Below are 25,684 nucleotides of genomic sequence, written 5' to 3'. Positions count from 1 at the left end.
ACTGTGTGCCTGTTGTTCTGTGGAATGATACAGAGAAAATTAGCATGGCCCTACCCAAGGATGACACTCAAATTTGTGAGGTGTGCTGTGTTTTTTAAAAAGAAAGGTACTGTTTATTATTCATTTGAAATATCGCATGCAATTTTAAAAATTAAAACTTTCAACAATAGCACCCTAGCAATTAGGTGGCAGCAAACAAAACACTGGCAAAGACAAATATGTTGAAAAGCATTGACAGGAATGCATTGCACAAAGTTCATCTTTATATTACTACCCCAACTCTCAGATTTAGTTATATATAGAAAAATTTAATTTATGTATTTATCCTATAATATATGAAACATCTATATACACTTTATCCATTTTAGGCATTAGTTCCAATTCTAACAAGACTGAAAAATATGCTACTTAATGTAGCATTTATATATTTGAAGGCTATTGTGTAATATGCATAAAACGTCAGAAAACCAGTCAACCAATGTTTTATCTTTTTCTGAAAATACATTTATAATACACAAAAAAGGTCTTAACCCAATAAAATTTTAAAACTTAAAATTTTTTTTAAGTTAAAACATCTGTAACACTGTAAGTGCCTTACAGATATCTCATTTATAAAGTCTGCTAAGTAAAATAGTCTAAATATTAAATATTAACTATAACCAAAGTGAGTCTCACAGGAATCTAGTGAGAATGGCCAATAGTCATAATAAAAGGCAAACCCCATCTAAAGCCAGTAAAAAGTGCTGCTGTAAGAAAAATTATAATCATAAAATATAATGGTTTCATGGATTTACCTCACTGGACACTTTCATTTGATAACCATTTGTGGAATAAAAACATAAGCCTCCAAAACCTAGAACAAAACCTAAAAATATCAACAGATTGGATTTATTGGTTTCTGTTTATTCTGTGAAGTGAAAACTGCAGGGTAATCCCAATGGGTTGAGCCTCTTTGAGATCTGAGCATTCTGTTTGTATGTTTGTTGAGAGCCAGACCATCCCCTTTCCAATCGATGTCGTGACTATACAAAAGATGGACATTGCCCTAGCTCTGTGGTCGGCAAACTGCGGCTCGCGAACCACATGCGGCCTAGCTAGTTTGGCTGAATGGATAGAGCATCGGCCTGTGGAGCAAAGGGTCCTGGGTTCAGTTCTGGTCAAGGGCACATACCTTGGTTGCAGGCTCCTCCCCTACCCACCCCCCCCCCCCCACCCCGGGCCCTGTTTCTCTCAAATAGATGTTTCTGTCTTTCTCTCTCTTTTATACTCTCCCTGAAAATCAATGGAAAAATATCCCTGGGTGAGGATTAACAAAAATAACATAATAATTTTAAAAGAAAATAAAAAAGATGAACATTACCGGTGAAGGAGCCCAGGAACCCAGGCCTCACAACTAGCAAATGATGGAGTAAGATACAACTTAAATCCCTCCGACAGCAAAACCTACCCTTGTCACTCTGCTGTGTTCACAGAGCACCACACTGTTGGTCATGCACACATTCCGGGAAGGAGCAAGGCAGCCACGGAGCTTGGAGCTTTTCAAAAATGTTCCCTGTGCTTTCAGTTCACAGAAGGTGCCTTATTGGATGGGCTGTACTGGAAGACACAGCCCGGCAACAGAACTGAAGCTGACAACCGAAGCTTCATCTACTACGAGAACCTCCTGTTAGGGGTACCACGGATACGGCAACTCAAAGTCAGGAATGGATCCTGTTCTATCCCCCAGGACTTGAGAGATGAGATTAAAGAGTGCTATGATGTCTACTCTGTCAGTAGTGAAGACAGGGCTCCATTTGGTCCAAGGAATGGAACCGCGTAAGTGTCTTTGGCTCATGGCCGTGTGCCCTGGCCTCTCACCGACATTCATTCATTCTTCATTCGTTCATTCATTCATTCATTCATTCATTCATTCTCTAACTCCTTCACCTAAGAAGATGCCCTAACTGACTCTTCAGTGTGTATATTTAAGGTTGTGGCCAAACTAACCTTTGATTTCTCTACTTTTTACCCCCTTTTGGCTTCTAAATACATATTTTTCAAAAGGCTAAATCTCTGACTGTATGGTCTATGAGAAAGAAGCTACTGGGCATTTGGAGGCTTCTGATAAGATGCCTGGATCTTATTTTTATAGAGCCAGTAGTATCATCTGCTGGGTTATTTCTAGGAAATTTTCTGGTACAGAAGTTTTTTGTTTTTTTTTTTATGAGTGCTTACAAATCAATTTTTGTTCAGAATGCAATTATTTAAAATGGATAATAAGCCTGTGGGGCAGTTTTTCTGTCTTCTCAAATGTGTTTATGATTTTAAGTGTGTATTTGTAATGTGTATATTTACAGTGAATTTATTTGGTGTGCTCTTTGTCAAACATACTTAAAACATCTTGTGTATTAAGGGAGGACATTCATTATTTTTAGAATTACTGTAGTTATCATAAAGAAATGAGGCCCACCCATTGTGGCTTGATGGTTGGGTGTCAACCCATGAACTAGGAGGTTGCTGGTTCGATTCCGGTCAGGGCACATGCCCAGGTTTCAGGCTCAATCCCCAGTGGGGGACCTGCAGGAGGCAGCCAATCGATGATGTTTCTCTCTCCTAGGTATTGCTATCTCTCTGTTTCTCTCTCTAAAAGTCAATAAAAGTGAAATATATTTAAACCTTAAAGAAAAGAAAAGAAATGAGAACTCTCAGAGTTTCCCATGGTGAGCCTCTGGGGTCACTGTCCTGGGTGAATTACTGTGGTGAGAATTGCCATCTAAGTTTTTCTAAGCTAATTCTGACCGTTCATCTAGACCCCTTCTCTGGGAACTGAGGCTCCCAGAATCCAGATTTGCTCATACACCGTGGGGGAAAAACACCTTTTCTGCAATCATATTCTTTGTCATCTAATGCACACCCTACTTAATACCAGGGTCCACAAGAAATTAGTAAAAATCAGAGATTTAGAGTAAAGGGACTAAATTCAAAAGACTTTTTTTATGATAGTAATTTTCCTTTCCAATGCTCCTTTTTCTAGTTCCTGCAGAGCATAAATGTGCCCTTCAACTATGGTACCTTTTCCATTATTTAACTTTATCTCATGTCGTAAATAAGAGAAACGTGTGCAACCACGACTCCATGCCAGATGCTATTTAAGAAATGGTTTTATCCATCATCTCATCGACTCTTCACAAAGCAGCTCTGAAATAGGTATCATCTCCATTTCACAGATGAAAAAACGGGCTCGCTTACCCAAAGGGCCACAGCTAGTAAACGGAACCAAGCTGGGATTTAACCAGCCTGACCAAAGCCTGTGTTTTCTTCTTTCATGTCAGTATTGTTGTTAAGGTGGCTTCTTGCTGCCTGCAGCTCCTCATCTGTCTTCAGCTTCTTGGGGGCAAGGACTCTATTTTGTTCATTGCTGTATTTTTAAACCCTTGAATAGTGCCTGGACTGGAAAGATGCTCAGTAAGTGCCTACTGGATGCATGGATGTGTAAGTGATTTCCACTAAGTGTGGACTACTGAAGAGGATCTTTCTTGTTGTACCTAAGCTGCCCCTTGATCCTGTCATATTCTCAGGTTACTCCCATTTCTCCTTCCCTTCAACTCTAGACTTCCTGAAAGAATAGTCTTCTCTGCCACCTCCACTTCCTTATTATTGAGTCACCCTTCAAAGCTCAAAACCCTGCTTTTGAGATCTCTCTTGGAAGCCACCAATGACCTCTAGTTAACAAATCCACTGACCAGTTCTCAGTCTTCATCCTGGTCAACCTCTCTGCAGAGTGTGCCATTGTTGATAGCTTGTTCTTTTGACTTCTGTGAGTGACACTGAACTTGAGTTCTCTTAATTCTGTAACCCCCTTCTTTTCTCCCCTGTCCTGTCTTACTCCAAGGTTCTATATTCAGATCTGTCTTTCTGTATACTCTTTCTTTATACTCTGCCTTGAAATTCAGATGGTTTGCACTCTCATCTCTATTTGATGATTCATTATCTCTTCAACAAATATGCTGTCACCATGTGTCTGGCATGTTCCAGGTGAGGTCTTCCTTTTCTAGCAATGCCCTGGAGTAGCAACAGTAAGCAAAACAGAATCAAATGCCCTGTCTTCACAGAGCTTACATTCTAGGGATAGAAGACAAATCTATATTCTTTTATATGTCCCACCAGCGGCTATAGTTCAATATGCCCCAAACTGAACTCATCCCTTTCTTACTAGATTTGCTCTTCCTCCTGTTGCTGGCACCACCATCTTCACATTATCCCCAAAGAGAGTAAAGAGTCATTTTTGAGATATGCCCTGTCCCTTGCCCCAGTTTTCAAATCAGTTGGCAGGCTCTGTTGACAGTCACTGCAGTGGAGACACTGTCTTTCCTTCTCCTTTCCACCATCACTGCTCTGGTTCAGGCCTGATCACCTCTTGGTTACTGCAGGGACTGCTCACTGAGCTGAGCAGGGTCCCCAGGACCACCCCCAGGTCCAGTGATTCACTGGAGGGATTCACAGCACTCAGCATATACTCATATGCATGGCTAAGGTTTATTACAGTGAAAGGCACATAAAGCAAAAACAGCAGAAGGTGCAGGCAGGCACATGGGGCAAAGTTCAGATGAAACAAAGAGCAAGCTTCCAAAAGTCTCCTCCCAGTAGCCTCACATTGGATGGTTTTCATCCCTCCAGTAACCATGTGTAACAACACGTGTGAAATGAGCTTCTGACCAAAGCTCTTGGGTATCTAAGAGCTTCTGTCAGAGAAGCTCTTAGATACCCAAGGTGTTAATTGGGTGCTGGTCACATAGGCACCCTCTGCCTGGCACATACCAAAATCCCAGACTCCCAGGAGGAAAGCAGTTGTTCAGCCTAAGCCACCTTGTATGTACAGACAGCTCGGGCACAGTGAGCCACTCCTACCAATCAGGGAGAGTTTGTTATCAGTGTAGGGATCTATTTATCGGTCAAGTTCCAGATGCCAACCAACTCCAACCCTGCAAGCTGGCCTTCCTAAGGAAAGGCTATCTTGGACCTGCTACATGAACTCTTTTCTGCACATGAACTCTTATTGCTCACCACACCAGTCTTTCCTGCTGCCACCAGAGTAACCCTATTCTGAGTCTCTTAGAAACCTTCTTTCCAGTGACTCCATGCTTGCCCTTCACAGTCTTGACTTCTGTGAGTGACACTGAACTTGAGTTCTCATCATATGGGAGCCACGCTGAACTACTAGCTGAGTGCCTTGTACTTCTCTAGCCCTGCCTGGCTCCAGCTTGAAGATGCCTTTCCCACCCACCTGTGTCATCTAGTCCCAGAGTACAGGTACCCAGGGAAGGCAGCCATATGAACTAAGGGTCTGGAGACAGACAGTCATGATCTAGGTTCCTGACTCTGCCCTCAAAAGCTTTGAGACTTAAGTTGACCTCATTAAGCCTCATCTCTAAAATGGAAGTAATAACTCTATGGGAATTAAATAAGAGAACACTTATGAAGCGCCATGTCAAGCACCTTACTCAGCTCGGTAAGACATATATTTTTTTATTGCATACTCTTACCAGGAACCAGCCATCTTCGTAATTGCCACAAGTCTTCCACTGGTTTTACATGTTCGTTTTGTTTTCATTTTGTTTTTAATTAGTTGGATCTACACGAGTGAAAAAGACTTGAATGGGAGTAGCCACTGGGGAATGATCGCAACTTACAGTGGAGCTGGCTATTACCTGGATTTGTCAAGAACAAGAGAGGAAACAGCCACTCAGATTGCTAGTCTCAAGAAAAATGTCTGGCTAGATCGAGGAACCAGGGCAACTTTTATTGACTTTTCAGTGTACAACGCCAACATTAATCTGTTCTGTGTGATCAGGTATGTACCAAGGCCACTCAGCCCTCCCATTTTCATGTATTTGTAGGTACATCCTAATCTGGAGATAGATCAGAAAACTGTTGCCTGAAGTTGGCAAAATGATAGTGTTAAGTACCTGAGCTGATAGGGAGGGAGGGGTGAAAACTGAAGTCTTATTGGGATAACGATATTGGAGGGAAAGGAGTTAGGATCCCGAACTATAACTGATTGGGGATAATCTTAAGTCTGGTCCAAGTTCATGCCTTCAGCATTGTTTTATTAACATATATTTTTACCCCTTGTGAGGCTGATTAATGCTCTATGCTGCGTGACCAAGGTCCCCAGCCATCAAACCTTGACTCATTTCCCTGAGTTTCCCATTCTCAGATGATGCCCCTGCTATTAGAACATGAGCACAGTGGTAGGAGCTATTTCTGGGCTCAATAGGATACCCAGGTACCTACTTCTGCTCGAGACTCACCAAAGGCACATAAAGTTCCTTCTATAGATCCTGTGACATTGCCATCATAACCACTTAGGTGGCAGTGAGGACACTGACAAAGATCCCACTCACTTGTCTGGGGCCTCTTGTTCATTCATTCATTCAGCAGACATTTATTTAGCATTTAATATGGTGCCAGGCACTGTTCTAGGCTTTGGGACACTTCAATGAAGACGATAAAGATACCTGCCCTTGCAGAGCTTGCATTCAACCCGAAGATAGATAATAGACAGTTAACAATAAACAAAAGAAACAAATTAGTTAAAGCGTATATTAGAAGGTAATATGTACTATAAAAAAGAAAAGTAGAATAGGCAAGGGGGTTTGGGGTACACCCACTTTAATCATCCTGGTGAACGACATGCTGCCAACACCCGAACACCGCCAGCGTAAATTACTTGCACGTATATTTACTCACCAAATAAGAAGGATAAATTCCATAATATCCTTATTTTGTTATCATTTTTTAGGCTAAACTCATCTCTGCTTTACATGGCCAGTTGCATTTTCCCATTCCTTGTATTTAACAACTTTTGCAGAAAGTAGTATCAGAGAAATGAATGAAAATCACAATTTTTATTGAATGTTCTAATGATTCCAGCAAGGATGGGAAGAGGATAGAAACAGGAAGACAGTTCTGACTGACTTTTAAGGAATTATCTATTTATAGAAAGTCTTGCATATGTCTTTCACTTCCCATATTTTAGGAGTGAATATTGTCAAGGCACTTACTTCATTTCTCTACACTGTTGTCTACATTTCGGGAAGGGGGTGACAGATGTGGGGTGACACTTGGCACAGAGGCTGCTTCCTGCCCTCGTGAGTTTGCACTGAGGCTGTCATGAGGCTCTTCATTTCAGTATTGCTCTCTTGTGTTTCAAATAGTCAAGAAAAAAGCAGGAGACTGTGACCAATTCTAATTTGCTGTGGCCCCTGCCTGTACTTGGTTATTGCTCCTGTGTGAGTCCTATATGCTCAGGCTCTCGGTGTGGTCACCATCCTGTAATGGGAGAAATCGTTATGCCTGATGCTGACTAAAGGTCCTTTAAAAGTCTTACAATTAAGGAGGTAGTGATCCTATTTCTAGTTTGATAGAGAGGCTATGCCATTAAGGGAGTCATTTAATTTTCTCAGTGTGACACCTACAAAATGGCAATTTGACAAGAAACATCCTCAGTTTAATTATGCTACCACTAAAGATCAATGCCTTCAGTAGAAATGGGGGGTGTGGGGAGTCAGACATTTACTGAGCACCTGTTTACTGTAAGGCAAGCATGTCAGACTCATGGCCCGCAGGCCGCATGTGGCCCACAATGAATATTTTTGCAGCCCAGCCAGTATAACAGTGTGAGCAGTTACTTACAATTATGAAAGGAAATACGTCTCCTGTCAGATCCAGAATTACTGACACTCACCTTGGGTCAGTGTTGAAAGTAATCACTGCGAACAAGATTTCCCCTGAAGTCGGAAAGATAATAGCAGAGAAGAGATGCCAAGCGTCAGGAAGAAAACATTAATTTTATCATGGCTCTTGTTCTTTTTTTTTTTTTTTTAATACTATACTTTTCGAAATAAACCTACGTTTCTATGAAAATTGAAGCTGTTGTTCTTTTGTGGCCCACATAAACTTAAACCTTGTTTATTTGGCCCATGTTAGCCTTTGAGTTTGACTTGCTTGTTGTAAGGCTTTGGAAAGGGAAGCAAAAAGTACCCCAGGATAAATTATTCAATGCTAGTTAGTGTTACCAAATGAATGAATGGGAAACTCCATCCCTCTCTTAATATATGTACAAAACATACAATTCTCAGCCAGATCATACATATTTTGAGTGAATGACTTATATTTCTTATGTTCTTCATTGTCTTATAGAATGACTTGCATTTAATAAAAGGCCTAGAACGGCTTGTTTGTTATTTAACTTGTACATCACAAAAAAGTGTATACAACATTTTCAAAATAAAAATGTATAAAAATCAGAGAGGTAAAGGGGAGACTGAGGAAGAATAATCTCTTTAAGTCTGAGAGGCCTTGGGAAATATTTACTTTTTGCTACATAAAATTCTACAAGTCTGGAGTCATTGGCTTTGATAAAAAAAACATTTTGCCACTAGTTCGGGGTGACATGTGATTGCAATTTGATTACCTTCCAGTGCAGGGACAAAATAGATGGACGTACTGTCCCGGATGCATTCGTATGTTGTTATTGCTCCTGTCTTAATTGTTCTTATTACAATGCAGGTTATTGGTTGAATTCCCAGCAACAGGCGGTGTGATTCCATCTTGGCAATTTCAGCCTGTAAAGCTGATCCGATATGTCACGACTTTTGATTTCTTCCTGGCAGCCTGTGAGATTATCTTTTGTTTCTTTATCCTCTACTATGTGGTGGAAGAGATATTGGAGATTCGCATTCACAAGCTACACTATTTCAGGAGTTTCTGGAATTGTCTGGATGTTGTGATCATTGTGGTAGGTTCGAGAACAACACCAAATATCCACCTCCATGATAAAAACATGTTAATGAGAGTCTGTCTCCTCAGCATTGTGCACCTTGATATTCCTGAAGGAGAATCTGAAACTTCCTGTTACATCAACTCCAGTGTTACTCATTATGTCCTCATTTTGCATGAGTAACCCCTTAGAATCAGGGAGTAAAGAGGCATTTGCAATAATCTTTCAGCCACACTAATAACAAATAGCAATAATTCATATTTGCCTTTGCCATGCCATGAGATTTGGGGAGGAAACAGTCCTTTGTGTTGTTGATTCTGTTTTTTGCTAATGATATTTTTCTTCAACTAGTAAAAATTAATACACATTTTTCTGCACATATGCAAGAAGAAACAGCCTGACATATTTTGGGTCGCAGAGAAAACCTCCCCACAGTTTACATTTTTCTGCAAGTAGCTTACAGTGTGCAAAATATATGGCCAGCAAGGTTTTCTGTATGAGGTGTAAGAAATCATAAGAGTTATGACAGAGTCAAGACTATTGCCTGCCCATGACTCTATTATAACTTCTTTTTTTTAATATATTTTTTATTTCAGAGGAAGGGAGAGAAAGAGAGAGAAATTTTAGGAGAATATCAGCAAATCAAGGATCCACATTTTTCTCTCATTGACACAGTCTTCAGGGAATTTCAAATAAACAAATGAACAGCTGTTCCCTTAGCACAAACACTGTTTCAAGGATCAGAGATTGTCCAGGGTCTTCCAGAGCAAGTGATTCCCAAGAAAGTTTGACATGAATCTGCACTTTGCCCCAAATCAAGATTTCCTTTATTTTCTCAGTGAACTCAGACCATTTCCTTTTTTCTAATGAAGGTGAGGTGCTATCATTTCTAGAACAATAATTCTTACATGAACATGTAAGAGAAAAGAGAATAAAGAGGGCAAAATGAGATGGGAAAAGATAGAGATAGGGGAAAGGAAATAAAGCTGACATGGGATCAGATAATATAACTAATCTCTTTAAGAGAAGGACAATAGCTTTGATTAAAAGGAGATTTATTTATTTTTATTTTTTTATATTTTTATTGATTTCTGAGAGAGAGGGAGAGAGAGATAGAAACATCAATGATGAGAGAGAATCATTGATCGGCTGCCTCCTGCATGCCCCTACAGGGGATCGAGCCTGCAACCCAGGCATGTAGCCTGACCGGGATTCGAACCGTGACCTCCTGGTGTGGTCAACCGTACCAGGTCAACCACTGGGAAACACCGGCCAGGCTATTATAATTTCTAACACTTTGTCAAGATGGTTTCCCTTCAGCAGCATCTTAACCACTTCCTTCCAGAAGCATCAGAGTAGAAATGTATTTTTGCAAGTTTTTCTCTCTTCATCAATAATACTTAATCTATTGCTAAGCACTGTTACACAGTTAAGCATATAATGACATGCTTAACTGTCACATGCTTAAAAGTTGGCCAGCAGAGATGCCCTCTGAAATCTCCGTAAGTGATGCATCACCCTCTTAAACATTCTCTCTTCTAGTATTCTACTTTCTTATCAGTATTTTTCCCCCGAAATCAGAAATCAGTTTGGGAAGCCTTTGCATCAAGTCATTATCAAATCATCAGTAGAATTAGAAATATAGAAAATATGTTCTTGAATGTTATCAATATGTTAACCTATTATGTTATGTAAAAATGATTATGTAAAAATGATATTCATGTGTGAATAAGAGAATACTTAAGACAAAAAGAACTACATAGACATATTGCATGGCAATAACAATATTGACAGGAGCAATAGTAATAATTGTTAACACTTGAGAAGCTATCTGGGCTAAGCACAGTTCCAAGTGCTTTTCATATACAGAAGTTCATTTAATTCTCACAATAACCATCTCCACTGCTCTGCCACTGCCTCATAAGCCACACACATGTGTACTTCAGAAAGAGCTTTTGCTTAAAATAAAAACACCTACAGAACATGTTGTGGAACTGATCCGACCCTGATGCAGTTAGAAGTGCATCCCTCCTTTCACATAGTTCCTATGGGTAAATCCTTGATCCCCAAAGTCTCAATGGATTAATAATGAACACAGTTACAGAAAAATTGCAGTATTCAAGGAAGCTGGAAAGGTGATGATACTAGAAGTAATTTTTCAAAATATTCTGGATTGTGTGATGGCTGACTATAATCCATATACTAGTACATTAAAAATTATTCTAGAAAACAATGATTGGGACTATAAAGATGCAAAACCTACTGATTTTGTTTATATGAATATATTTATATTTACGTCATTGTTGATAATGGTAAAAAGGTACGCGTAATTTTATCTAATTAATATCAGTCTTCTTTTTTACTAAATTACTCCAATGTCAACAAAAGGGTAGTCAGTGGCATTCAGCCTTTTGTGATTATGTTCATCGGTCACTGAAAACTTTGACAGCATATCCTAATGTGTTGTAATTATCTATGAAGTGTGTGTGTGTGTGTGTGTGTGTGTGTGTGTTGATATAAAGGGTACATTTGTAAAAAAATACACAATATCGAATTTAAAAATTGGGATAAATAGATATAGAATTCCAACAGTTTCTTGTCACCTGCCTTGAAGTTTTAATATTTTCCTCCCAACTCCAGTGAATTGTCTGATCCCCACTTTGGAGACCACTGGAAAAAACAGCTGATGATATCATAGAAATTAAGGATAGTTTCTTTGGCTCAGCAGCCACAACGTTTTGCAAGTATTTCTTTGAAAACTTACTTCACTGTGCTGCTGTTCTTATTTTTCTTAACTCTTAGTACTGCCAAGACGACACTTCAAACAGTGTACTTTAAAAAAAAAAAAAGGGTAGGGCTAGTGGAATCTCACTTCTTCTTCAAACCTTTCCTGACCCAGTAGAAATAAGGGCAGACTTTCTGCTCCCCCCACCTCCACCCTCCACACATGCCCTGTGTTCCATTAGACCTTGAACCCTATGAAAGGAGCCAATGCTTTTTTGTTTGATCTGGCCCAAATTGGCTTGCCCACCTGACTTGAAAAAGTCCAACTGAAACTTAAAAAGAAATGATACCCTAATAAAAATATAACATCATAGAATCATTTTGAAATTATTTCCTCTATTTGTGTGTGTGTGTTTTCCTAACACTCTAAATAGTCTACAGGCTTACTTCACCTAAGCAATAGTCTTTCAAAACTAGCAGAATTACAAAAAAAAAAAAAAAAAAGGAAAACTATTAAGAAGTCTAAATTCAAATAATTTTGTTGAATGGTAGATTTCACATGGTGAAAATAATTTATTCACCAGATATTTTCTGAATACCTACTATGCGCCTGGTACTGTTCTAGGTGTTAGGAACATAGGAATGAATAAAATAACCCGAACCCCTGCCCTCGTGAAATTTATATTATGGTAAAGAGAGAATGTTCTTTTGTAAACAAGGATGAGAATTCCAAAGAAAACTCAGCAAAGACATAACAACCCAAATGTTCACAAAATCTCTTTTCTTTCATTCCCTATTTTGAAGGAAAACTCTCAAGGAAATTTAGTGTGTTGATATGATATTGATATTATATAAATGACTACATGTTCCATATTTTTATAAACATTTGTCCTGTGCAGAGTGAAACACTGGGTGAAGAACACACTGTTCTGAGTGTGTTGGATAAATGGTGTTGTTGGATTCAGTCAGTCAGCACTTCCCCCAACTTATTTTTCATCCCTCTCAGCTAAGTCCATAGAGAAAAACATTCTCAGTATATCCAGAGAGCTCAAAGAAAATATTCCTACAATACGAAAATACAAGATTGGCTCTAGAATTCTTTCATAAAGAAGAAAAGGAAGGTGGTGAGGTTGGCTTTGCCAATCTTATTGGCAGGCAGGCAGATCTTTGATATGATAATCCCCTGGGACCATGATCTGGATGACCTCTCAAGAAGGCTTCTCAGTGGTTGAGCATCTAGGAGGTCACGGTTCGATTCCCGGTCAGGGCACATGCCCCGGTCATGGGCTCGATCCCCATTGGGGAAGGAGAGGGGGTGCAGGAGGCAACCGATCAATGATTCTCATCATTGATGTTTTTATCCCTCTCGCCCTCTCCCTTCCTCTCTCTGAAATCAATAAAAACATATTTTTTTAAAAAAGAACAGAAGAACTAATGAAGTGGTCAATGACCATCATCCATGAGAAGAAAGGGAGAATGGGCAGCAAGGGTTACACCACCTGTCACAACCCACCTGCCATGGACTCAGACTTCACATGAGGGCAAGGAGTTATGGTTACATACTAGCACTTCCCACAGATACATGCTACTGCAATGGTGATGGATGCAAGTATAGGGCCCAGTGTCCCCTCAGATATGGTTTTATAGCCCAGGACCAAAGCATGTGTGAAAAGTTGTTGGCCATGTGTTAAGGGACAGAAACAAGCCAGAGGAAAACCCTTGGCCCATGTATTCCCACTGCAAACTTTCTTGAGCCCTCTCTGACATCATTCCCGCCCTCTTATAAGGCCAAGCTCATTCTTTCCTTCATATGTATTTCACCCTTCACCTTATGTTGTGTGATGCCAATTCCTGAGTAGGTTTTTGTATTAATTATCATTGTGTATTTATTTAGTCTTGAACTAGAAATTGCGTTCCTTGAGGACAGAGTTAGTGCATTTAACTTCTGTTTGTTCATTGGATTGCTGTTCCTAACTAGAGGAGTGCAAGAAGCAATATACTGCTTTACTTGGTTTATGGCAGTGCTCAACACTTTCCAGTTATGTGAGTGACTTTTGTGAGCGCAGTTGGGTGAGAAAAATGTTGATCCCTAGAATTAATACAATGGCAAAGAGAAATAAACTAGTCATTTTAGGATAAGTTATCTATTTCTAAAACACTGTAATAATAGAGAAGTCTTTTGTTTTGCAGCTATCAGTGATGGCTATAGGAATTAACATACACAGAACATCGAGCGTGGAGGTGCTGTTACAGTTCCTGGAAGATCAAAATACTTTCCCCAACTTCGAGCATCTGGCATACTGGCAAATACAGTTCAACAATATAGCTGCGGTCATAGTATTTTTTGTCTGGATTAAGGTAATGTATAAATTTCATGTTCTGGATTTTTAATAATATTTCCCCTTCTTTTTATTAACACGAATCACACAAAATGTTGGAGAATTTGCTTTTGTGGCCGAATTCAAATAGGCAGCCAAAGCTGCTCCATATTTTAAAGTAAACTAGGGGGACTCATTTGATCATTCCTCTTGCTGTGAATGATGCTCCCTGCTACCTGAGCTGTTGCAAGACCTGTCCCTGTAAGTTTTAACAGAAGCAATAGAGGCCTTTTCAGTATAGCAGCTGGTTCAGAGCCCCAGGCTACTTTAACAGGGACAGGTCACCCGGATATGGATGTGACCAGATGAAGGAAAAGGAACTAAGAGGAATGGAGAGAGGGGGCAGACATACTAATTGGAAATGCTCTGTAGAATGATTGCCTCTTTTCCAGGTAGAGGCCATAGGGAAGCTTTACCTAGAATTGAGGTTGGAACAAGCACCTCTTCTGAGCAGTTCCTTAATCACTCATTTCCTTCTTTTCCCAAGACATAATGTACATTTCCATGTATGTGAAAGGTTAGGGCAGTGGTAGGCAAACTGCGGCTTGCGAGCCACATGCGGCTCTTTGGCCCCTTGAGTGTGGCTCTTCCACAAAATACCACGGCCTGGGCGAGTCTATTTTGAAGAAGTGGTGTTAGAAGAAGTTTAAGTTTAAAAAATTTGGCTCTCAAAAGAAATTTCAATCGTTGTACTGTTGATATTTGGCTCTGTTGACTAATGAGTTTGCCGACCACTGGACCGTTAGGGCATTTCATCATATACAGTAAGCCTTAGTTCTGGAGATACAGGAAATTTCAGTCATTGCAGGGCAGCTGCCAGCCTATCACCAGTGTCAATTTAAATTTAAATTAATTAAAATCATATACAGGTAGCCCTGACCGGTTTGGCTCAGTGGATAGAGCATCAGACTGCGGACTGAGGGGTCCCAGGTTCGATTCTGGTCAAGGGCATGTACCTTGGTTGCGGGCACATCCCCGATGGGGCGTGTGCAAGAGGCAGCTGATCGATGTTTCTCTCTCATCAATGTTTCTAGCTCTCTACCCTCTCCCTTCCACGCTATAAAAAATAAATAAAATGTATTTTTTTAAAAAAATCATATACAGGTAAACATTCAGTTCCTCGATCACTCTAGCCACATTTTTAAAAATATATTTTTATTGATTTCAGAGAGGAAGGGAGAGGGAGAGAGAGATAGAAACATCAATGATGAAAGAGAATCACTGATAGGCTGTCTCCTGCACACCCCACATTGGGGATCGAGCTCGCAACCCGAGCATGTGCCCTGACCTGAATCGAACCCGGGACCCTTAAGTCCATAAGCCGACGCTCTATCCACTGAGCCAAACCAGTCAGGGCGAGCCAAATTTTTAAGTACATGAAGTCTCTATGTGGCTAGTAGCTACTGCATTGGACAGTGGAAATAGAGAACATTTTCATCATCACAGAAAGTTCTATTGAGCAGCATCATTTTAAAATGCACTTACTAACAGTTATTTATTTTGCTGAAATTGGTATCCACACCTGGAATGCCTGAGCTTTATCAGAGTGCATAGACCTCATCCTGTATCTCTCATGTTCTTTACTCAGTCACATGCTTGTTCAGGAGAAGCTCTCACCAACATACCAAACCTTTATCATTAAAATAATAATAATATCTCATATAAATATTAATAGGGATTGTATTAAATAATGTGTTTACAACACCCTGAAAAACATTTTGATGTGGCCAGAAACAGTTTATAAGAGGTCTTTAAGTAAAATTCTGGGTGGCTTATTTAGTGCTTCAGTTGTAAATATCTTGCCCCCAAAACTTTTAAGAACCATTACATTCTTTCAGGCAGGGTCATGACTCAGCTTCTTTGTATCTCCCCAGTGTTCTTCCACCAAGGCTTCTAGCTAGAGCTGTGCAGGTGGCCATGCCCTCTGGGCTGTGAACTGCTCAACCCGGGCAGCCATCCTCACTGCCTTGTCTACAGAAATGCTTTGTATGGCTTTGTAGTCAGACAGAGCTGGGTTCAAATCCTGGTTCCAAGCCCCAGCTGACTCCTGAGACAGACTACCAATGTTTTGGTCACTGTTAAGATTTGAGGCGGTCTACTTAAGCCCTCCCCCACAATGCCTGGTACATAGTCTGATGAACAATAAATGACAGTTAATAATTGAAGTATTTCCTGGAGGTCTTGCTGTCTTTCTCTCTCTCTCTCTCTCTCTTTTTTTTTTTTTTTTTTTTTTTTTACTAGTTTTTATTTGTGGGAGGTGTTCTCTCTTTTATTTGAAACTTCCTTGAGAGAAAATTACCACTAGTCATTTTAATTACAATTAAACCTGTATTTACTGTATTTTAACCACCAGGTAAGGGTAACTAAAATGAGGGCAGGAGCTTTGTTCTGTTCACTGCTGTATTCCCAGCTCCAAGAATAGTGCCTGGCGCATGGTGGGCAACCAAAATACTTTTTGAATGAGAAAATAGAATTTGCTAGATTTGAAAAAAAAGCAAGTTACTTTTCTTTTACTTCACATAATATTTTCAGGGTTCATTCATGTTGCAACATGTGTCAACATTTCATTCATTTGTGAGGTTGAATGATGTTCTGTTGGCTGTACATACCCATTCATCTGTTCATATCCTTCCTGTCTTTTACAGCTCTTCAAATTCATCAACTTCAACAGGACCATGAGTCAGCTCTCCACAACCATGTCTCGGTGTGCCAAAGATCTCTTTGGTTTCGCGATTATGTTCTTCATTATTTTCTTAGCCTATGCTCAGTTGGCATACCTTGTCTTTGGCACGCAGGTTGATGACTTCAGTACTTTCCAGGAGTGTATGTAAGTATATATGAAATTAAGAAGAAAAGTTTAACTGGGGATGTCACTGCCTTCTCAGGGATAAAGGACAAATCTTCATGGTTGCTATTTAACCCAGAGTTTAAAAGCAGTTGTTTAAAATTAGAATTAAATCTCTTTCCCAGAAGCATTGACCCACCAATGCAAAGATGACCATACATTCTGAAATGCTGATGCTTGAGGTAACAGCTCATAAAATAGTGAGACGTTTTAGTAAGATTAGTTGTAGTAAATTAACACTGTTCCAAGATCAGGGTCTTAGCACCACTTGCAAATGGTAGCTTTTAAGAGACCATTTGCCTATAATTTTATTCCTAGTCAATATTGTTGCCATATGTTTTAAACATCAAGTTATTTTTTTAAGGAAAAAATAGTATGTCTAATATTCTAGGAGAAACTCAGTACAAGAATTTTCTGTCTTTTTCCAAAGTTCTCAAATATGATATTAAAAACAAGAAAAGTAGCCAGTATCAGATTTCCATTCCATTTAGAAAGGAGTCAGGAAAAGAGATGCTCATGATAACTGAAGTTAATAAGGCTTTGCACATGGGAGTCCCTCATTAATGTTGCTGTTTGATAAAAGTCAGGAATGAAAATGATTTTACTAATTAAGACCCAGTTTTGGTAATACACGGCCACACTAGACCCCACTTTGATTGTGTATCAGAATGTTGGATCTTTGAGACATACAATTTCGGCTCTCCTTCAAAAATCTTTTTTTTTTTTTTAAGAGATTTTAAATTCAGACCCAGATGGCCATTGTAAAGGTTTAAGGTAACCGTGTTTTACCTAAATTATGTATTAAATTCATATAGCCCATTGCTTTATAAGTTATCCAATAACAATTATTAGTATTATATTTTCTTATTAACCAAATTGAAATAATATTTAGCATGAAAGAATTATTTTTATTCCAGAAGGCTTCAATTGCTCACATAAGTAGCAAGAATATTCCAAAGGGATTGACAGTTTTCTGTTATTTGACAATTATCTACACTGAAAAAAATGCCTGAAATCGTCTTTTAAGAAATGTTGCCTCAATGCTGGACATTCTTTGTTTTTGTTTTGTGGTGTTTGTTTTGTTTTGTTTTGTGTTTATAGCTTCACTCAATTCCGTATCATTTTGGGTGATATCAACTTCGCAGAGATTGAGGAAGCTAATCGAGTTTTGGGACCACTTTATTTCACTACATTTGTGTTCTTTATGTTCTTCATTCTTTTGGTATGTATGCTTTTATTTAGAGTGAGGTGATTTAAATTTCATAAATCACCATCTTTTCTCTTCTCTACACTCTATTCCCTATCAGTTTTTTTAAAAAACTCAGGAAGTAGAAAAATGTTTGTATTATAAATCATAATTTATTTTATTTGTCTTTGCTTTACCGTTTTAAGTCTTCACCAAATACCTTTTCCATGGACTTTCATTTATCTAACTATAGATAGATAATAATGTCTATTCAAGGAAGAATATAGATCAAGTGCAAATTTATAAAGTTACTTAAAATAGTGCTTTGCCTAAAAAGTAGATTATGCTTACTCACATGCTTTGTTAACACAAACATCAGCTTTTCATGGTCATTTGCTAACATGACTTTGCATTTCTCTCTTCTCTTCTGTTTAAAAAAGAGGAACTGACTAAGCAAGCTAGATCCAGAATGTCCAGAGTAATATTTGAGTGAATTATTGCTTGTCAAGATAAGATATTTTACTTTCACTTACTCATATTTATCATATCCAGAGACTAAATCTAACAATGTATGGAAACTGCTTGAAAAAAATATATTTAAAAATATTTGTTTATTCTCTTGACTTGATACAAATTAACATTCTTATCATTTGGTCTTAAGCTAATTAGGATTTTTTTAAAGGCATTTTGTTGTTCATCTTAACATTTATACATTTATTTGTCTATTCTACTAAGAAAATATTAAGTTAGTTTAACCTAGGGCGGCAGTGGGCATTTTTTCATTTAAACACTAACATTTAAGGATTCCTTACATCAACCATCATCTTAAGAAAATGAAACCGTTTTTGTTTTCAATGGATTTTATAAATATTCTTTGTATAAGATTCAGTAATTTAGTGTAATATCTCCAGAGCTGGTCCAGGTCCTTAGTGGTTAAGTACATAGTATTTACTGAGTGAGAATTAGATGTATTTTAAATAAAACTGAAGAGTCAGGAATATCATGCAAGTTCATTTGTATCTTGCTGTATGCATGTCTTGCGATTACTTTTTAATTGAGCCTCCTAAGTTTCTCCTTCTTATTATATATTAAAGAGTAAAAAAATAGAGGAAAAAGTAAGCCTTTCTTACTCTCTAACATTGCTAGTACTTTGAATTCTGGAACATCTGAATCCCTGAATGTCTACTCAGAAAACAAAAACCAGGAATTGAGAGTTCTGCAGTGACCTATAGTTGACTTCAGGCCACCTAAGTTTTCTTCATGTGTTGGTCAGCCAAGTGAGGGACATGATTGTGGCAAGTAGAAATGCTCCAGTGTGGACTTGTTTGAATGTTGTCCTCCAGTAGACAGCACCTTCTAAATTATTCAGTCACTTTATCAGATCGATTGCTAGAACATGAAAAGAAACTCTTAGTTTTTTTCTTTATACTAAAATAATTTTTTGTACTACTACACAAAAAGGAATTGCTCTCCCTACCCTGCCCCCAACCCTCAGAAAGAGGGGAGGCTACTGCTGTCAATACAAAGCTTTTTTTTTTTTTTTTTACGGAAATGACAAGCTAAGTGCAGTGTTAGCCACCTTTCTGAGAGAAGGCCGGGTGTTGATTTATTGCCCCTGTTAACAAGAAGCCACATTGGTGTGAGGTGGCCCAGCTGAGGCAGGAAGCAAAAGCCCCATCATCAACAGGGAAAGACTCTAACATTGAGTGAACCTTGTGAGACAGGATGGAGAGGAGGGTGAAATTCCTCTCCCCACACCTCCAAGAGCCTTTCTCAGCCACTTCCCAATTTTTTAAATCTCTTCAGAGGATGCACACTTTAATCCACTTCAGCTAATACATTTGCAGGCATTAGGTAACAGCCATTTGGAAACAAAAATAAAACATTAGATGCCTGGATTGAAAAGGAGAGGTGGGAGATGTTATTCCTACCTGCCTGCCCTTGGAATTGAGCATTAAGCCAGGAACTTATGTGTATTCTATATCCTATTCTCATTTCTGCTGCAGAATCTTAAACAATATTCCTCCTTAATTCATGGCAATTTAGTAGCCCATTAAAATCCATTAGAATAATAGAGCTCTCGCCCTAACCGGTGTGGCTCAGTGGATAGAGCGTCGGCCTGCGGACTGAATGGTCCCAGGTTCGATTCCGGTCAAGGGCCTGTACCTGGGTTGCGGCACATCCCCAGTAGGGGGCGTGCAGGAGGCAGCTGATCGATGTCTCTCATCGATATTTCTAACTCTCTATCCCTCTCTCTTCCTCTCTGTAAAAAATCAATAAAATATATTTTTTAAAAAAAGAATAATAGAGCTCTCATTTGTTCATTCATCAATCGTACAATAAATATTTACTGAGCCACTGTATTCCAGGCAATGTGCTGGGTACTGAGCATGCAGTGGTTAGGAAAATAGAGCCCAACCCTGCCATCATGAAGACCCCATAAACTTGTAGGGAAAACAAACATACTCAAATACACAATTCTATAGTTACAAATCATAGTTACGTGCTAAAAAGGAAAAACAAAGGAAGGACCTAATCAACTGGGTGCAGTGCTTCCAGAAAATCTGTTGGTAACAGGTGTTGAAAATATAAACCATTATACTGGGGAAGAAAAGAGTCAGGAAAATGGACTAACTATTACTGAATAATAATAACTATAAATTATGTAGCACCATACATTAGGCCCTGTCTCTGGATACTTTATATAGATTATCTCATTAATCCTTACAACAAATATGTAGAGGAGATACTATTATTTCTCCCATTTTATTAATATAAATACATTTTAAAATGAAGATTAGAAAATGTAAACAGTCTTGGCAGTGCCAAGACCAAAACCCAAGTTTGCTTTACTCCAAAGTCTGTATTGTCCATTAAGCTTTTCTTGACTATCTTCTTACTACACTTACCGTATTCCTATTTGCAGAGATCTTTTTAACTCTTCTATGTTCTGTAAATCTCAAATGATATTATATAGCAATATTTGGCATAAGCATAGAATTCCACTTGTCTGTGTGGACTGTTGAAATTTGAAGAGCTGTTTTAGAGTTCTTCACACCAAATAATTTATGTCAAATGAAAAAAAAAATGTAGAGAATATAGATAAGAAAAATAATAAAATAGCCGAAACCGGTTTGGCTCAGTAGATAGAGCGTCAGCCTGGGGACTAAAGGGTCCCGGATTCGATTCCGGTCAAGGGCACGTACCTTGGTTGCGGGCACATCTCCAGTGGGAGGTGTGCAGGAGGCAGCTGATCAATGTTTCTCTCTCATCGATGTTTCTAACTCTCTATCCCTCTCCCTTCCTCTCTGTAAAATATCAATAAAATATATTTTTAAAAATAATAATAATAATAAAATAATCCCTCCATTCATAGTTAAATACATTAATATTTTGTTGTATTTCATTCTTGTCTCTTTTTGCAAAATACATCACAATATATGGTTTTGTAAGTAAGAAAATGTCACATTTTCCTTAGGCATAACTTCATTGAAGAAATAATTTTCTCAAACAATATGGTAGCAAAACTATTAATTTGTGACTTCTTAAGACATCAAATTGTTTTCTAAAAATGGTGAACAAAATGGCATGTATTAAAGATTGGATTATTTACAAAATACATTTAGGTAGCTATTTTAACCTCAACTTTCCTTTGATTTACAAACAGAATATGTTCTTGGCCATCATCAATGACACTTACTCTGAAGTGAAATCTGATTTGGCTCAACAGAAAGCTGAAATGGAACTCTCAGATCTTATCAGAAAGGTATGATAAGCCCTAATTCTCAGAATTGTTTTGTTTTCTACATAAAATAATCATTGTTTCAGCCATATTTCCAAATCAATATTAATTAGTTGTCATTGTTTAAAATAAAGAGTAGATTGCTGTATTATAGGAATAATTTAAGTGTTTTTAGAGGTAGAGATGGATACACTGCTAGCTTGGATTTAAATTCTGGGAATACTTTAATGCCCTGGAGTTAAGTTCTCAATGAACTCTTCTGACTCCGAGGGGAGCTGCTGGTTTGTCCCCTTGTTTTGATACCTCCTCTAGTTGGCTCTCACTTCCAGACTCAGAATTCAGAATAAACTGGAAGATTATAAAGACATTTCCACTTTCTAGATCTTGATTACAGTTTTAAAAAAGAAAAAATGTCGGAGGCAAGTACTTTGTAGTTCATTCTCCCTTTATCCTTGACCTTCCGAAGAAGTTGTGAAATAGTCCAAGGGGAAGATCCTTGGCGTAAGGTCACAGCCTAAGGGCGTGAGAACTTTCAGATATCCATCCTATCAGGAAGTGTTTGATTGTTAAATAGAAGGCAGAACAGGAAAGTTGGGCAGCTTTGTTCTTCTCAATATGACTTCTTGACTTGGTTTAAAGCAACAACAAATAACTACATCCAAAGTTCACAGCTTATTACCTAACTTCATTTTGCTCAGAACAGTGGCTCCCTTTCTGTTGGTTCAAGCCATAGGACTATGTTGTCTGTGAATCATGTTGTAACAGAGAACTTTCCCTTTTTAAAATAGAGTCCAATGGGTGGGACCTATGATTTCCATTATCCTGAATTTTGCATAACAGGTGATGGTATTTTAGCACATCTCCAGGGTGTATACAAGCTGTCCTCATTTTGCACTTTTGTTCTGATATGCATAAACATCAATTACTTCGGTTAAATAACACCAACCTCTCAGCACAGTTCAGTTTTCATTTATCACAGCGTATTGACTAAGAGCATAAAGTACAAACTTCATTTGCAGTTATCACAGTATAATAATTGTGAGTAACAGTATAAAGTGCAAACTTCACTACAGATCGTTGCGTAAATAACAGATGTGCAGCCTGGTCAGTGACCAAATATCTCACTTTTTGCAAAGTCTCAGTTTGGTCGCTGAGGATCTGCTATTCAGTTCTCTCACAAAACATATAGTTGTGTTGCTTCCTTATCTCCCAGTGATAAATCATGTGACCTTTTACAAAAAGAGAACAACTGAAAGAGAGAATGAACCATCAAAGATGAAAGTATAGCAGAGAAAGGAAGAATGATAACACTGGACATGAAAATCAGAACAAGTGCATTGGTTTATAGAAGAAACAAGTAGCTGGCTGTGGGATTCTCACCGCTACCATTTGAGAGATGCAGTGGAAAGAACATAGTGAAGGCAAATTTATCAACGTAAATGAGGAAAGTGATTGCGACATAAAGGATGAAAATGTCTCAGAGGAAGTGGCACTGGCAAAAAACAAAAAAAACAAAAAACTTCCCATTAAAGGAACTCTTGCCAATATTTTACAACATTAAAAGTGTAGGATAAAATATTGGTAACTGACCCATATTAAGAAAGGATTATGATAACTCGCCAAGACATAGAAAAGATGCTCACTTCATACCTTCAGTTATACAAGAAGAAGGCAAGCAGTGTTCAAAATACGCTGAATACGCTCCCTCTCCCCACCCCCCACAAAGAAAAAGAGCTGCACTGCTTACCCTGCCATGGAGATAATGGGTCCAGTCATTTCTGAGTTTGCCTCAGAAAGTTTAACTATCCATTAACCACATTCTTGAGCTCAGAATAGAACATCACATATTTCAGGTTTCATATTAAATCATGGGCTTGATCTCAGTGCAAATTTAATCCGTGAGTGTGTTGGGACCAGCATCATGTGATATCATCTTAGCCTCAAAGCTCACAAACCATTAGACAAACTGGGATCCTTTCAGTATTGAAAATCACTACAACAACAACAGCAATAATAATAATACTTTTGCATTCTTATAATAAACACTGTGGTAGAGGAACAAATTTTCCTCTACCCTCAAGATTCTTCTGGCTAGTCTAATAATTAAATAGACAAGAACAGATAACAAGAGAAAATGACCAAATTTAATATATACATATGTACGGGAACCCCACATACATGAGAGAGTCAGAGACCCCACATGCAGGAGATGTTCAGATATAGAAAGGTAACTTAGGTCTGATCAAATAATTGAATCAATCCCCCTTCCCCTGGGAACTGACCTTTAGACCACTTCATAACCGACATTCCCAGTGGTTCTCAACCTTTCTAATGCCGCGACCCTTTAATACAGTTCCTCATGTTGTGGTGACCCCCAACCATAAAATTATTTTCGTTGCTACTTCATAACTGTAATTTTGCTACTGTTAATGAATCGCAATGTAAATATCTGTGTTTTCCGATGGTCTTAGGCTCTACAGCAGCGGTTCTCAACCGAACCGCTAGCAGGGTCACCTAAGACCATCGGAAAACACAGATATTTACATTACGATTCATTAACAGTAGCAAAATTACAGTTATGAGGTAGCAACGAAAATAATTTTATGGTTGGGGGTCACCACAACATGAGGAACTGTATTAAAGGGTCGCGGCATTAGAAAGGTTGAGAACCACTGGCTTAGACCATATTCCATTTGCTAAGACCATTATCTTTCCCCTCCGGATTTGCCCAGGATCCAGACTGCCCAGAAATTCCCACCTAAAAAGCCTGCCTTTAAAACCTCTGACTGTCCAGTCCCTGGCTGCTGGCGCCATTTTGGGGCTCAGCCCATCTGGTCTCCAGACGACCTAATAAATGTATAATCCCCTACCGCTTTGGCCTCGTGCATTCCTTCTTCGGTGACTCTAACAGTAACATGGGTGCACAAGACATTCTGAGCTGAATTCAAAGAGATATGTTGTAGGCAGCAGGAACAGCACCAGGTGTAAGATCTGTGGGGTCAGACTGGATCTGAGTTCAGCACCCTCAGTATTTGAATTCTGGCTAGGGAAGAATTCAGAGCCAAGACTCAAACTATAAGTCTATATTTATTTATAAAATTAAAGAGATAGAATAAGTAATTCATAGAAGAAACGGGCTTAGAAAACAAGTTATAGAGGTAAAGGAAGGGCCCTTGGAGCTTGGGAATAGAGAAGGTAATGGTAAAGAGCCTGGGTGAGGGAGGGGAAGTGAAAGGTGCAGGCCTGCTCTCAGGAGGCAGAGCCTCTGCGTCCTCAGTCAAGGGTGGAGATTTTAGGGGAGGTCCCAGGGGAAGATCTTAATAGAATATTCAGCAGCTTTCCAGGTGTGTCCTTTCAGGGTCTAGGTCTCCACTGATTGATTAGTCAGTGTCAGGACAGGGGTCATTAGTCAGTGCAGCTGGGTCTGAGGCCAGCCACGGGTCGCTTATCTGGTTTTGCTGCTATTCTGAGCTTGGATCTGAAATACAACTGAGGCCTACATGTTATCTCTGGGGAGGAAAAGTCAGGGGGTCCAAACAAAATGCATGACCAGTGATATGCTAGGGGAGGAAAGGTCACCCTGGGGGCAAGGTCCCACCCTATAATTGTCCTTTGCCAGGCACCTGGGGCTTTCCACTCTGGTGACTTTCTGTACCTGGCCCATCGACCTTGCTCTGCTCATGTCTGTCTAAGTGCCTTGGGAGCTTCAAAGGGTCATTGCAGGAAGAGCAGATGTTTAGTAAATAGAATTGTGCTGCCCTATAGATTGGTCAAAAGCTATCTCTAATAATTATTAGTTATGTCTAATAATTGCTAATTATGGGCAAGGCCCCTAATCCAAGGTCTTCTCGTTAATTAAGGGAGGGGTAGAAGTTTCTCTTGTGCCTGTGGTTAAAGTTTCCTTTGCTCAAAACTCTGCATACCACTGAGGGACATGTTGGGGTGACTCGTTCTGAACCCTCACAGTTTCCTTCTCTGAAACTTCCCTGGATAGTTCACACTCCAGAAGTTGGGTTGGTAGATTGTTCTGTGTCTCATTAAACCAGTC

General features: G+C 39.0%; 1 protein-coding gene across 1 annotated transcript in view; it reads left to right on the top strand.

Annotated features, from left to right (window-relative positions):
* PKD2 (polycystin 2, transient receptor potential cation channel) overlaps positions 1-25,684 on the top strand; it is a 65,660-nt gene that overhangs the window by 19,654 nt on the left and 20,322 nt on the right. Inside the window, exons 4-10 of the mRNA XM_080684477.1 lie at positions 1,565-1,815; positions 5,606-5,830; positions 8,551-8,779; positions 13,676-13,843; positions 16,509-16,690; positions 17,810-17,930; positions 21,562-21,660. Of these exons, the coding sequence (XP_080540603.1) occupies positions 1,565-1,815; positions 5,606-5,830; positions 8,551-8,779; positions 13,676-13,843; positions 16,509-16,690; positions 17,810-17,930; positions 21,562-21,660 (1,275 nt within the window). The remainder of the gene's footprint in view (positions 1-1,564; positions 1,816-5,605; positions 5,831-8,550; positions 8,780-13,675; positions 13,844-16,508; positions 16,691-17,809; positions 17,931-21,561; positions 21,661-25,684) is intronic.

The sequence above is a fragment of the Plecotus auritus genome (genome assembly GCF_963455305.1).
Source record: "Plecotus auritus genome assembly, chromosome: 1".
Lineage (NCBI taxonomy): Eukaryota > Metazoa > Chordata > Mammalia > Chiroptera > Vespertilionidae > Plecotus > Plecotus auritus.
The sequence above is the reverse complement of the archived record's forward strand: the minus strand, read 5'-3'. Positions and strand labels throughout refer to the sequence as shown.